This window comes from Microtus ochrogaster, unplaced genomic scaffold (assembly GCF_000317375.1).
Source record: "Microtus ochrogaster isolate Prairie Vole_2 unplaced genomic scaffold, MicOch1.0 UNK42, whole genome shotgun sequence".
Lineage (NCBI taxonomy): Eukaryota > Metazoa > Chordata > Mammalia > Rodentia > Cricetidae > Microtus > Microtus ochrogaster.
The window spans coordinates 668,783-681,674 of record NW_004949140.1 but is presented as its reverse complement, the minus strand read 5'-3'; the positions used below and the strand labels follow the sequence as shown (position 1 = coordinate 681,674).

The following is a 12,892-nucleotide window of genomic DNA, read 5'->3' as shown; positions in this document are numbered from 1 at the left end:
TGTCGCGGGTAGGAAAGTCTCTTCAAGCCAACGCAATCTCAGAGGATCAGCTTCCAAACCTCCAGATGCCAACACTTGGAGCAGTTGAGCAAGCAGAGACAGAGTGCTTAGATCCTGGCTGGAGTTTGAAGGTGAAATCCCAATAGTGCACCAGTTAGGTAAACCTTGCTTCAGACTTTGGACTTACTTTCCCTGTCAACAGGGAGGAATTACAAGGTTTGGTTTGGTTTGGTTTTTCAGAATGTGGCAAAATATGTCATATCTCTATGCCTTCGCCCAAATAACTTCTTCTACCTAATTTCTTTGGAGATGATTTGGAATCATGTGGGGGTGTCTGTGCAGGTGTTAGAATGGAGACACACAAGAGGTAAACAGTTACCATTTGGATCCAAGTAGATTGCATCTTGAGCTCTGACTTACTAGCTGAGTGGCATTAGGGAAGTGGTCCCCTTTCTCTTGACCCAAGTTTTCCTTGGTTGTGAAATGGGAATAATATAACCAAATCCATATGGTGCTTTGTGCATAGTACAGGGGCCAATCCACACTGTACTTAGAATATTAAATGGCACATAATTTATGATCGGACAATGTTAGCTATTATTTAGTATGCACAATTCCCAGGCCGTCATAGTTTGCCTTTCTGTGGCTGCGATAAAACACTTTTCAAATCAACTTGAGGAAAGGGTTTATTTCATCTTACAACTTCCCAATGGAAAGTCAGGGCGAGAACTCAAAGCGTGAGCCCGGCAGCAGGAACCGAAGTTGAGGCCATGGAGGAACAATGCTTTCTTGCTTGTTCTGCATAGCTTATTCAGGCTGCTTTCTTACACAATCTGGGACCACCTGCCCAGGGGCAGCATCACCCACCCACATCAATCACTAGTCTAGAAACTGTACCACAAACTTCCCTACAGGTCAATTTGATGAAGATTGAGGTTCTTTCCTCTCAGGTGGCTGTTTAAACATACATACATACATACATACATACATACATACATACATACATACATACACATCCCTAACCAGCAAAGAAGCTTTATACAATATCTATTGAACCCGAACTTTGGAGGGAATAGGTATTTTAATACGTCTCCATTTCTGAAGATTCAGTTGATTCTCAATAAAGTTTGAAACACCAGTTCCCTAAAGACTCCATCTTTATCCACCTGATAAAAATTGTCTACCCAAATGCATTTTTCTATATAAAATCTCCATAGGCCACACTTTTCCCAACTACATGTCCACCTCCCCCTTACTATGTCTCTAACATGTCTCCGCCATGAGTTCTTTCTTTGAAAGATAAAGACTTTGCATCCCTAGCCAGGACACAGTCTCCCAAGGGGCTGGAACCAAACGGAGACAAGCCAAGTGGAAAGAGCTGTGCAGGTCTTTTGGGGTCTCCATTATAGAAGCAGCAATTACTGCTCCTATCTAAAGAATCAATACCTACTTGGAAGCTGCACCATTTTGGTTTCTGTTTTTTACATTTTAAACGTTTCTTCTGCTTTTTTTTACAACGATAAAAAATAATTTATACCCACTCGCAAAGAATAAAGCAAAAATTATCATAATCTCATGCTCCAAGACAACTATTATTAGCTTTTAGATGTTTCAGCTTTTCCCCTTCTGTGCGTATATTTGACATAATACAGTTCCACAGTCAGATAAATTCAATTACACAAATATTTCCTGAGTACCTTCTATATTTCTGGTACTGTTCTAGCTTTTAAATTTTAATAATTTTATGTCATGCATATGGGTGTATTGCCTACCTGTATGTCTGCGTGTCACTTGTATCCTGGTGCTGGAGGAGGTCAGATGAAGGCATAGGATACCCTGGTTGTGAGCCATCACGTGTGCTCTGGGAATCCACCTGGGTTGTCTGGAATAGTGACCAGTGGTCTTAACCACTGAGCCATCTCTTCTGTCCGCAAGTACTGCTCTAAATACAAGAGAGGCAGCAGTAAAGAAAACAGATATAATAGTTGTTCTTGTTTAACATATATTAAAGTCAAAGAAATGAACAAAAATAAGAAGTGATACTTATATTAGCAGTAAGCAGTAAACGTGATGAGGTAAAGTAAAATAAAAGCCAGGGCTAATGGAGGAGATATCTGATTCCAGCACTCAGGCTGTGGCAGACGGATAAAGAGTTACAAGATCACTCTGGGTTGCATAATGAATTCCAGGCCAGCCTTGACTACATAGAAAGCTTTGGAACTCCGTCCCAAACGAATGAGTGAGTGAGTGAGTGAGTGAGTGAGTGAGTGAGTGAATAAAGAAAAGAGATGAAGACAGGAAGGGAATATTTCAAGAGTGGAAAGTGAGAGTGTGACCTGTGATGGACTCTGGAGAAAAGCATTCCTGGCCATAGGAATCGTAAGTAGGATCTCTGACTTCAACTACATCTAGTTGTTTAATGGGTATGGGGAAGGTCGCTATGGCTGGTGCACAAGCATCAGGGGAGGCGGTGGTAAGTGAGGGCCTAAAGCTCTACAGGTAACAGTGGTGGGGTAGAGGAGCTTCTCCTGGGCATGGCCGGATACTGCTAGGACTTCTTTCTATGAGATGAAGAAACATTTGGGGATGTTTAGGTAGTTTCCATGTTTTCTGTATCATATATCATGCCCTGTGATTTTCCCACATCAATCTGTGTCTAGGTTTCTGAACATGTCCCTAGGGAAAATCTCTGGAAGTTAGGAATGGAAGGAAGGGAGGGAGGGAGAGAGGGAGGAAGGGAGGGAGGGGGGAAGGGAGGGAGGTGACGTGCAGCGTGTGAAAAATTAAGACTACCATTACGTTTGTCTTCAAGATCCCCTTTATGCATTTATAGTTTTGTAAGCTATTTTCTCTCCTAAGACTGAAATATGAATATTTTCCCATGATGTGGTGATGTTTGCATGGTCCAACTATGATTTTATCACAATACAAAGTGAATTAATTGGCCACTTTATTTGAACTTGGACATTTGGTTTGTTTTCAGAGTTTCAATATCAAAAATGAATGTGGGCTGAGCATCTTCCTAACGAAATTTTTGCTCTCATTCTGAACAGAGTGGGTTCCTGAAAATGGGATTACGAGGACAAAAAATGTATTTCCAGAAGTAGATTTCACTAATAGAAAACACTTACGGCTGACAAAAGTTTATGCCAAGGTCTCTGTCATTGATGTATGGGAGTATCCCCACTTTCTTACTAAAATGTTATCCTTTTCTGCTCTGTACACCCCTTCTATAAAAAGGTGGTAGGTAACAGTGTTATCTCCATGTTTGTTTTAATTACTAGCAATCCCGAAAACTTTCATGTCCTCCTTTCCCACTGACACGCTTGCATTTTGCCTAGAGAATTTGACTAAGCATGTTCTTTTCTCTGCATGCCATATGTATGCACGTGTGGTATGTGTCCAAGTGTGTATGTATGCGGGGGTGCATTTGTATGGATGCCAGAGGTTGAAGTGTAGGGTCTTCCTCAGTTACTTAAATATTGAGACAAAGGACGGTCTGGCTAACCTGGTTCCTATTCCCCAGCCCTGGCATTGAAGGCCAGTTCCCAAACCTCCCATCCTGGTTCTTATATGTGTGCTGAGAATCGGAAATCTGCTCCTCACACTTACATGCAAGTGTTTTACCCACTAAGCCATTTCCTCGGTCCCTTAAAGATTTTATCAATTAAAATGAGCACTTAAAGATGGAATTTTTTGCCATATTAGTTTCAAATAAAAATATTTTTCACAGGTTTGGGTTTTGTTTTTTTTTTTTTATGTCTTTGATGCTCATAGTTCTTTCTAAAAAGGGATAAGTGGATTCTAACCGTAGCTGAGTGCTTGCAGTTTGAGCTTATTTCATGATGATTAAGTTGAAGAGTTTTGACAAAAGATCTGGAGGGGCCGGTTCAGCTAATCCTAAATTTAGCTCTGAGGGGAAAAAAAATGTGCGGGCTGGTATAAAGATTGTTTCCTTCATTACACTTTGAGAAGATGGGGTGGGGTGCAGAAGGGATTAAAGCAGTCTTTGCCAAAACTATTCAGAATTTAGCCAATTCTCTGCACAAATCTCTTGCATGGTGGTGGCGGTGGCGGTGGTGGTAACTACGTACAAGCAAACAAGACTCTATGGAAAAGTACTGCCCTGGCCTGCAGATGTGTGCATGGCTTGGTTTTAATTATCTTCTCCTCTTTTTCTTCTGTTACCCTTTCCCAGTAACAATATAAAGGGCAGTCAGATTAGTTCTCTAATGAGTAGGGACGACCCTTGTTCCACAGAGGCCTGCTCCTATGCATCCTGTTAGCACATCAGAGGCCTAGGTATCTAGGTACCTGGCATTTGTCAGGGGTTATGCTCAGGGTTACTATGGCTGCCCAGGGTAGCTCTGACAGACTTCAAATAGAAGAATGCTGCCAAGCAATGAAACTCTGAACGTTATTCTGGTATTTTTATAAGGAAAAAAGGCACATCAAGAGAATGCCATTTGCTGATGCCATGTGACTAAGCACAATTGATGGCTGCAGAAGGGGGGGAGGTAAAAACAAACGCAAAATCTGGCGATCTTAGTCCCAGATTTTGAAGAGTTGACAGGCCTGTGACCTTTGGATGTCAGCCCCGCAGCTTTTAGGCAAGAACTGGAGGACCATCCCCAAATGGATAGTCTCAAGTGAAAACGAGAGGTGTGTGTAAGGTGGACAAGGAGTTGAAGGCATGATTTTTCGGACAGCTAAGACAGCTTCCTGGTCCTGAGGGTACTGCCAGGGGAGGGTTATGAGGGACTTTAAAATGAGAGAGATATAAGAAGCAAGAGAAACGCGGCCCCATTTTAACCGACGTCATTTGCAAGAAGCGGGCCTTAGAAGCCGTAGAGGCAAGGCTCGTCCAGAGAGTCTGCTGGAAGCTACCCACATTACCTAGGCGACTGAACTGTTTGGCGGTGAGCTGCACCACGCTCCGAGGGAGCCTTGAAACTGAGGCAGGGACCCAGCAGGTACAACCAAGAGGTGGGCTGGGCTTTGTGGCCTGGCCTTGGAGTGGAGGGAGCAGGGGGAGGGGAGAAGCCAAGACCCGGAGGCTACTTAGGAGACCTAAGCCGTGTCCAAGCCTACCAGTGCAGGGCGGGGGGAGGGGGAGGGCGGGGTGCTTAGGTGGTTGGGAAGGGCGTGGCTTGAGGCCCCGCCCCCTCGTGGCCCCGCCCCTCGGCGAGGCTTTTCTTCCGCCGCCACAGAACGCCAGACGCCACTGTTCGGCGGAGAGGGAGGAGTAACGGTAGTGTTCCGGAGCTCTGCCTAGCCGGGCCCAACCTTTGCTCCAGAGATCATGGCTGCCAAGGAAGCGGTGGCGACTGGCGCCGACCCGAGCGAGCTGGAGGGCGGGCTGCTGCACGAGATCTTCACATCTCCGCTCAACCTGCTGCTGCTCGGCCTCTGCATCTTCCTGCTCTACAAGATCGTACGCGGGGACCAGCCTGGAGCCGGTGGCGACAACGACGACGACGAGCCGCCCCCGCTGCCCCGCCTGAAGCGGCGCGACTTCACCCCTGCCGAGCTGAGGCGTTTTGATGGCGTCCAGGACCCGCGCATTCTTATGGCCATCAATGGCAAGGTGTTCGACGTGACCAAAGGCCGCAAATTCTACGGGCCGGGTACGGAGACAGGGCCGGGGTGGGGGGGGGAGACAAAAGAGGGGACCCGAGCTGGGAGCGGGGCAGTGGAGAGGTGGAGGGAGGTGGGACACCCTGGAGGGAAGGCGGGCGGCTCCCCGAGCGGACCAGGGCCTCAAGGCCCTGGGGGGGGGGGAGGCATGCAGATGGCGGGAGGGGGTGTTGCCCAAGGAGGCTGACGCTTGGAAGCCTCTGGTGGGAGGGACAGCGAGGCTCGAAGGCCCGGGATGTTGGGGAAGTTTTCGAAGGTAGCGGGCTTTGGCGGGTGGTGGGGGTCCTGAAAAGAGAAGGAGGCTTCGGACTTGAGAAAAGGATCGAAGGTATCGGGCCTTGGCGGGTGAGGGGGGGGGGTCCTGAAAAGAGGAGGAGGCTTCGGACTTGAGAAAAGGAAATGAAGGTGTCTCCAGAGAGGCCCAGACTCTTGAGAAGACGTGGAGCCCATGACGCCGGAGGAGCCTTGGTGGAATGTAAGGGTGTGGAGAGAGAGAGAAAGTGGAGAAGGGGATTAGTGTCAGGTAGAAGCATTGTTCCTGGCGGAGAATGGGGTGTGTGTGTGTGTGTGTGTGTTGTGTGTGTGTGTGTGTGTGTGTGTGTACTGTGTGCATGCGCGGTGAGTGGTGTGCACCGTTTATCTGGTGGGGGGGCGCTTGGAATGTGACGTGTATTTGGTATGTGTGTGTGCGCGTGCTGTGTTGGGTGGACTGAGGTGCTGGAAGATGAACAAGCAAACCAGCTTGATGGAGTGGAGGAGAATAGTTAAGGATGCATTAAGAGCAGAAGCTGGTGGGCCTTAGGAACGTGAAGAGCTGATCAGAAACACCATATTTAGTGTATAGTGGGGCGGGGGGACTGGGAGGCAAAAAAAATCTTTCTTTTAAATAAAAATAAATGAAACCAGAGTTGGGAGGGAGAAGTGGGAGGGTACTGAGAAACAATAGGGTAAGGCTGTGAAGCCCGATGGGTGGGGGGATGTCAGGAAGAGCCGACCAGAGGGAAAACAAGGGCTGGACGGCTGCTGAAGTGTTGCAAAGGATCCTAGAGATGAGGTTTTTCCAAACCGGATTGCCTGTCAGAATCACCTGATGCTGGTGAAAAATACAGATCCCTGACCTGACCAGCCATGGCCACACTTACATCTGGGGGAGGGGTGCCAAAAATCTCCATTTTAATACTGTCCTGTAGGCAAAATTGGGAATCAGGTTAGAAAAGCCCTGCTTTCTAGAACATTTGAAGAGGAAGAAGACTCCAATATGGAGTCCTCTAAGCACTGGGAACTCAGGGGGTGTGTTCACATGTTCATTGGTCTGAGAAAAAGAATAGCCAGCGCTAATCCAAACCAGACATACCCACTCCTTAGTCTCCAGAGTCCAGCCATTCAAAATCACATGGGCACAAACCCTCACCCTTCAGTTTTGCTTTCAGACATTTTAGAAAATGTATTTCCTGTAGGCATGTAACTGCAAAATGATATGAACACTACAGTAGTACCTTATCACTAAACAATCATGTAAATACCTGTAATTATTGAGCTAAACCAAAAAGTAGTCAGAACAAATGCATGGGGTATGGGCCTGTGGTTGTAGTTTGCCAAGTCATCACCAGGAGCCTAGGCTCTCTCAGAGAGCACAGCTGGGAGTCAAGCAGCCTCCATCCTAAAGCAGGTAGGTTGGAGTTTGCAGAGTCATCGTGAGGAACTTCGATGTGTGCGCAGGATAACGACAACTAGGAGTCCACCTGCATTCTCCATTCTAGAATGTCACCGACCAGCTCCGTGACCTGGTACAATGCATTGTCTCAGGGCCTGTTTTCCCTAGGGGGGAAAAAAGCAAGCACAACCCAGCGTGGGGTTTCCCAGTCCCTGCTCTCAGGGTTCAGGAAGAGTGATGAGCTGTATCATAGTGGAAGTAAAAATTATTCATATGAGTGCCCGGTACTATGGGCACAGCACTGTTGTAGGTGCTAGCAAGCACCACACATTTCTGTCCGCCAAGCATCTACTTAATGTGCTTTGTGGTGAAGAAAATGATTCCTTCAAAGACTTAATATTTGCCTTTTTAAGTGTGCATTGCCAGTTCAGGGACAATAATTCCTAAAATGGTGGAGTCCAAACCAAAATAATTTGTTTTCAAGCACTAGGCGCTACTATTTCCATTAACAGTACACATTTGCGACACACATGGGAAGTTAATTTTTTTAACCTTCTCTAGTGGCAGCATGTAATGCTGACTAAAACCAGCCCATGTTTTAGAATCGCAATTGCATTTACAAGTTGTCCATAAGGGCTTGAGATGTATCTCAGCAGTAGAGTGCTTGCCTCGAATATGCAAAGCCCTAATCCATCCTACCCAAAAAATAGATATAAAATTTATCTAACATGTAAGAAAAATATTGGGTCAGTTAAGGGTTCAGATGGCCACACTGTAATGAAATACAATTAATTCTACTTGGTATAAAGATTTTGCTGTCAGAGTTACCGAGTATCCAGCCTACTTTTGAAAAAAAAAAGGCATTGTTTAAAGTAGACTGAATTTTTTTCCTTTGCTTGTGCAATATTTAAATGAGTCTAAACAACCACTTTAGGTAAATACAAAATGATCCACTGCTTTCAGACAAAAGCTTGGTATGATATACATAAGAGCATTTGGGATTATTTGGAGACACTGATGGCAGCCTTTTTTTTTTCAATGAAAATTTTAGTGTTTTCACAACCTTGTATATACTTAAAAACAATACCAAAACTGGTCTCCTTTGTTTTTAGTTCTTATTTTTGACAGTGAAGCTTATATAACATGTGGATAGATTTTTGAACCACTGATATTTGTAAAACTATTTCTCCTGCAGATTCCTCAGGGTTTGAGTCTTGCAATCAAAGGTCATTTGAAATATATCAAAATACATTGGCAAGGAAATGTGTTCTTTACACTGTAGTGGTTAAGAAACTTTCTCTTGGCTCAAACCCCTAAAATAGAGGCAACCTGTAGCTTCGGAGTCCTCAAGCTGAATGCTGACTCATTGATTGTATGCTCATTCCAAGGCCACCCTCAAAAGAATCCCTTGTTTTCATATTAGCTACGTGCAGGTCATAGGAGATTTCAAATGCTACACATTTTTATTTAATTTTCCTTATGGAGTGACAGTAAATCTTTCAGTGTCTGTTATATAATGATCAAAGTGTACATGGAGCTTAAGAATGGAATTTGAAAAATTCAAAGGAAGCATTCAATACAAAGAACAATAATGCCATCTTCTGTATTTGAGCCACCGAGAAATGTATTATCTTGTAAAGAATCTATCTTTGGTTTTGTTTTGTTTTTAAAGAGGGACCATATGGGGTCTTTGCCGGAAGAGATGCATCCAGGGGCCTTGCCACCTTTTGCCTGGATAAAGAAGCACTGAAGGATGAGTATGATGACCTTTCTGACCTCACTGCTTCCCAGCAGGAGACCCTGAGTGACTGGGAATCTCAGTTCACTTGTAAGCATTTATTTATATTGTGCCTGGATCAAATTTCTACCAGTAATGCAGACTCATGATCAAACAATAGTTATCACTAAGCATCCTGACTTGACTGCATTTTGATAGGCTCCTAAATTTTCGGATTGATCGAGTTTGTGGCATGGAGTAATGGTGGCAGTGCTGAGTCATTTGCTATGATGACATACCAATTTTGGCCTGTCCTCTACAGAAGCTTGGGCTTCTAATTTTGATGTGTAAGTTTTTGCCTAAAGGTATTAAGATTCCATACAGAGTGTGTAGGGGAAAGGACAATGGCCCGCTTGCCTCCAGGAAGAGAGATTTTTCACAAGCCCTCTCTTGTAGCCCTTAACTGTTTAAAGGCAGCCCACAGCTCTGTGTAAGAATGGGAGACTTGTATTCTTCCAAACAGCTTCTCATTGAATCTAATTAGCCTAAGTGTAAATTAGGCCTCATCTGTAAATGCTGCTTATAATCTACCGAGCAACAATGGTGCCTGCATTGTTGTTAAAGAAAAAGGAAGCATTTGTTTCAGGCTTAATGCTGTGTATGGGAGGGGGTAAAGTCTTTAGAATTAAGGTGGAAATAAGGGGTTAAATTCAAATCATGAGAATGCAGGGATTTGCTTCAGTCAAACCTAAACTCCAAGGGTTAAATGATCACTTTAAGATTAGTTCACTGCCACAGATTTGAACTATACTAATCTTTGTCAGATTTTATGGAATGTATGTGAAGACCATGACAGCCACTGTTGGAGGAAGAGGATTTTCCATGGAGGGGAAGCTTTTTATTTACTTAGCTCCACCATCAGTTAACTAGTCCATGCTCTTTTAGCCCTGTCCGAGCATATTTTTCAGAATAAGCTGAGAGAGTTCTTGGTTAATAATTAGCCAGAGGTGACACTGCCTTTTGAGTTTGGATCTCAAACAGACCTAGTATAGCCTTCAAGGCAGGACACAAATCTTTGAACTTTGAAAACAGCCCAGCTGCCTAACATCGTCACTAACATTTGCAGCTCAGGTGCCTTTGTCATCATGAAACTAATGAGTTATAATTTAGAATCCACAAAGCTCTGTGTTCTAGAGCCATCTAGCATCAGTGGGAAACGGGTGATATTTTTCTTTTGCCCACCACCCCTTTCACTTAGCACTAACCCCCTCCCCCCCGTTGTGACACCTCAGCTACACTCAACGTCATTGTGGATTCCCCTTAAGCAGGTTTCCAGGTGCCGCCACCACTAACCCCTTATGCTGCCTTCGAAGAGGGAAGTTTGAGTTGTTCCCAATGGCACGGAAGCCGTTACCTGTTTAGGCGGGTTGTTTACTCCTCTCATCCCTCCCCGTTTCAGAAAGGAAATTTGCATTAACCCTGGATTCACTTGGTTATAATGGAGCTTGCTGATTCTGACTTCACACCTAAGTCCCAGGCATTTGGTTCATAAGCTGTCTAATAGATGTTTGCAAGGATTTTTTTTAAAGCTTTCTCATACTCTTCCCTTTAATTCCTAAGGATCTTACTTCTTACCCTGGTTCCTTCCCATCTGCCTCTGCATACCAGCCTCCTGGTCACCCTGTTCAACTGCTCTTACTGAAATCCGCCCTTCATATCTTGGTGATAACATTGCCAGAGTACTATTTTGCTGTGTCATTCTTTTTCTTATAAACTTTCAGTACCTTTGCCACGAATAGGTGAAGTTCAGGTTTCTCGGGCTGGCTTTTCAGGTCTTTCGTAATAGCCCACATGCTGATCAGCCAGACTTAGCTCCTATTTCCAAATGCCAGTTCTGCTCCTGACAACATGTTTTTACTGGCTTTCCAGATATGCTCAGTCTTGCCTGTGTACCTTTGAATGTGTTTGCATTTTTGGGGAAATAACTCTCACTCATAGTCCATCCATCCATTTTCCAAATCTTATCTTTCTTCCATGAAGTGTCCTACAGCCCCCTAATCCATAGTGAGGTCTTACTATCCACACTCCCTACAGAGTGCTCAGTTCACTGACATTGCTTGTTGCTTTATAGTTCTCTGATTTGAACAAAAGTCTTAATTGCATTTTTTGGCAAGGAGTATGATATAATCCTTTTATATCCTTCAAGAAACCTCACACGTTGCTGAGTGTATTGTTTGGACCTCTCATTTAAAATTAAATGTAGTGGGGGTTTTTTTGTGAAGCATGAGAATGGTCATTTATTTTTTTCTTCTCTGCCCCTCCAGTCAAATATCATCATGTGGGCAAATTGCTGAAGGAAGGGGAGGAGCCTACTGTGTACTCAGATGATGAAGAACCGAAGGATGAGAATGCTTGGAAGAATGACTGAAGCATTCGCTGGAAGCATATCTATTTTTGTATTTTGCAAAATCATTTGTAACATTCCAGTCTGTCTTTAAAACATGGTGATTTCAATATTTAGAAAAGTTTTGAACTCGCTGTAAATTTTTTTTTTAATTACCATCACTAGTGACACTGACAAAATTGTCTTAGAATGCATGATGTTTGTGTCACACATCCAGAAAGTGAGCTGCGGTGCTGTCATGCAAATGTTAATGCTGTTTTTCTTCTAGCAGTAGTTAGAACAAGCGGAAATGCAATTTGATTCTTCTGAGAGAGAGCAAAGACTTGGGTGTTTTCACAAATTGGTCACAGTGGTACGTGTATTGGGAATGAAGAGGGATCAACTTCTAGTCACTGTTCTCTGAAAACAAGCCTATCTTATTCAATTGACTTAACTGCATGATTTCTGTTTCATCTACCTCTAAAGCAAATCTGCAGTGTTCCAAAGGCTATGGTATTGATTTAAGAGAGAAGTTCAGGAACAAAATGAAAATTCGATGTTGGGCTTAGTTGGCACAAATACATATCCTGTGTTTCTGAACTGATTTAGCTGTCCTTGTCCGCATGCGGACACTCTCAACATAGACAGTAACTCTCTCTCACAGTAATTGACAGTCAGGGCTAAAGCAGCACCTGACATTCAAAGTAGAACTTTGGGGGAAAAAACCCTAAACACATGAAGATCATAGGTCTGGCTTCCCAGTCTTGTTGCTAGCAGCAGGCAATGGTTATGTGGTTGTTTGACCAAATGTGAAATTTGAGTGGAACATAGAGGGCAGGAACAGGTGTGTGCTTTTCAAAAAGCCTTCAGCGTCATCTCTGAAGAATGAGAAAACACTACATGGCATTAGCTGAGTGATTAGTAAAGGAAAATACATTCCTAAGGTAACAGTTAAATCTTTGTTGTTACAAAATCGTAGTCACTTTGAAAGTAGTAGTCAAGTGTCTAGGTCTTGGATAATACTCTTTGGTTAATATGAAACCTAGCTTAAGTAGACTCTACAGTTGTATAAATTTGTAAAAGTATTATATGAACAACTAGTGAGGGTTCAGACTCTTGTAATTGTAGTTAAATAGTCAGTGTATTTTCTTGTGAGCTGTGTTTAATGGTTTTACCTCAAATCAGAAACAAAATGAAGTGTTTGGGTCAGTTAATAAAAAGGTTTTACCCAGTATAGTGTGGCTTGCTTGTTTTAATATTTTTAACCCTAAGCTGGGGGGTGGGGTAGTGCTATGCAGTGGCTGTCTTCTGGGCATGACATGGCTGTTGCACCCAAGAATTCTCAGCATCTGTGGTTACCTGCTCACCAGCCAAAATTCAAGCACCAACTGAAGAGGAGCTCATAATCCCACCCCATCTGAGGGGTTCATAATCCCACCCCATCTGAGGAGTTCATAATCCCACCCCATCTGAGGGGTTCATAATCCCACCCCATCTGAGG

The 12,892-nt window shown here is 43.9% G+C and overlaps 1 protein-coding gene across 1 annotated transcript; it reads left to right on the top strand.

Annotated features, from left to right (window-relative positions):
* Positions 1 to 5,208: 5,208 nt before the first annotated feature.
* Pgrmc1 (progesterone receptor membrane component 1) lies at positions 5,209 to 12,627 on the top strand. Its single transcript, XM_005368896.3, has 3 exons — positions 5,209 to 5,627; positions 8,964 to 9,119; positions 11,333 to 12,627. The coding sequence occupies exons 1-3, from the start codon at positions 5,303 to 5,305 to the stop codon at positions 11,434 to 11,436; spliced, it is 585 nt and encodes a 194-aa protein (XP_005368953.1). The 5' UTR covers positions 5,209 to 5,302; the 3' UTR covers positions 11,437 to 12,627.
* Positions 12,628 to 12,892: the final 265 nt, after the last annotated feature.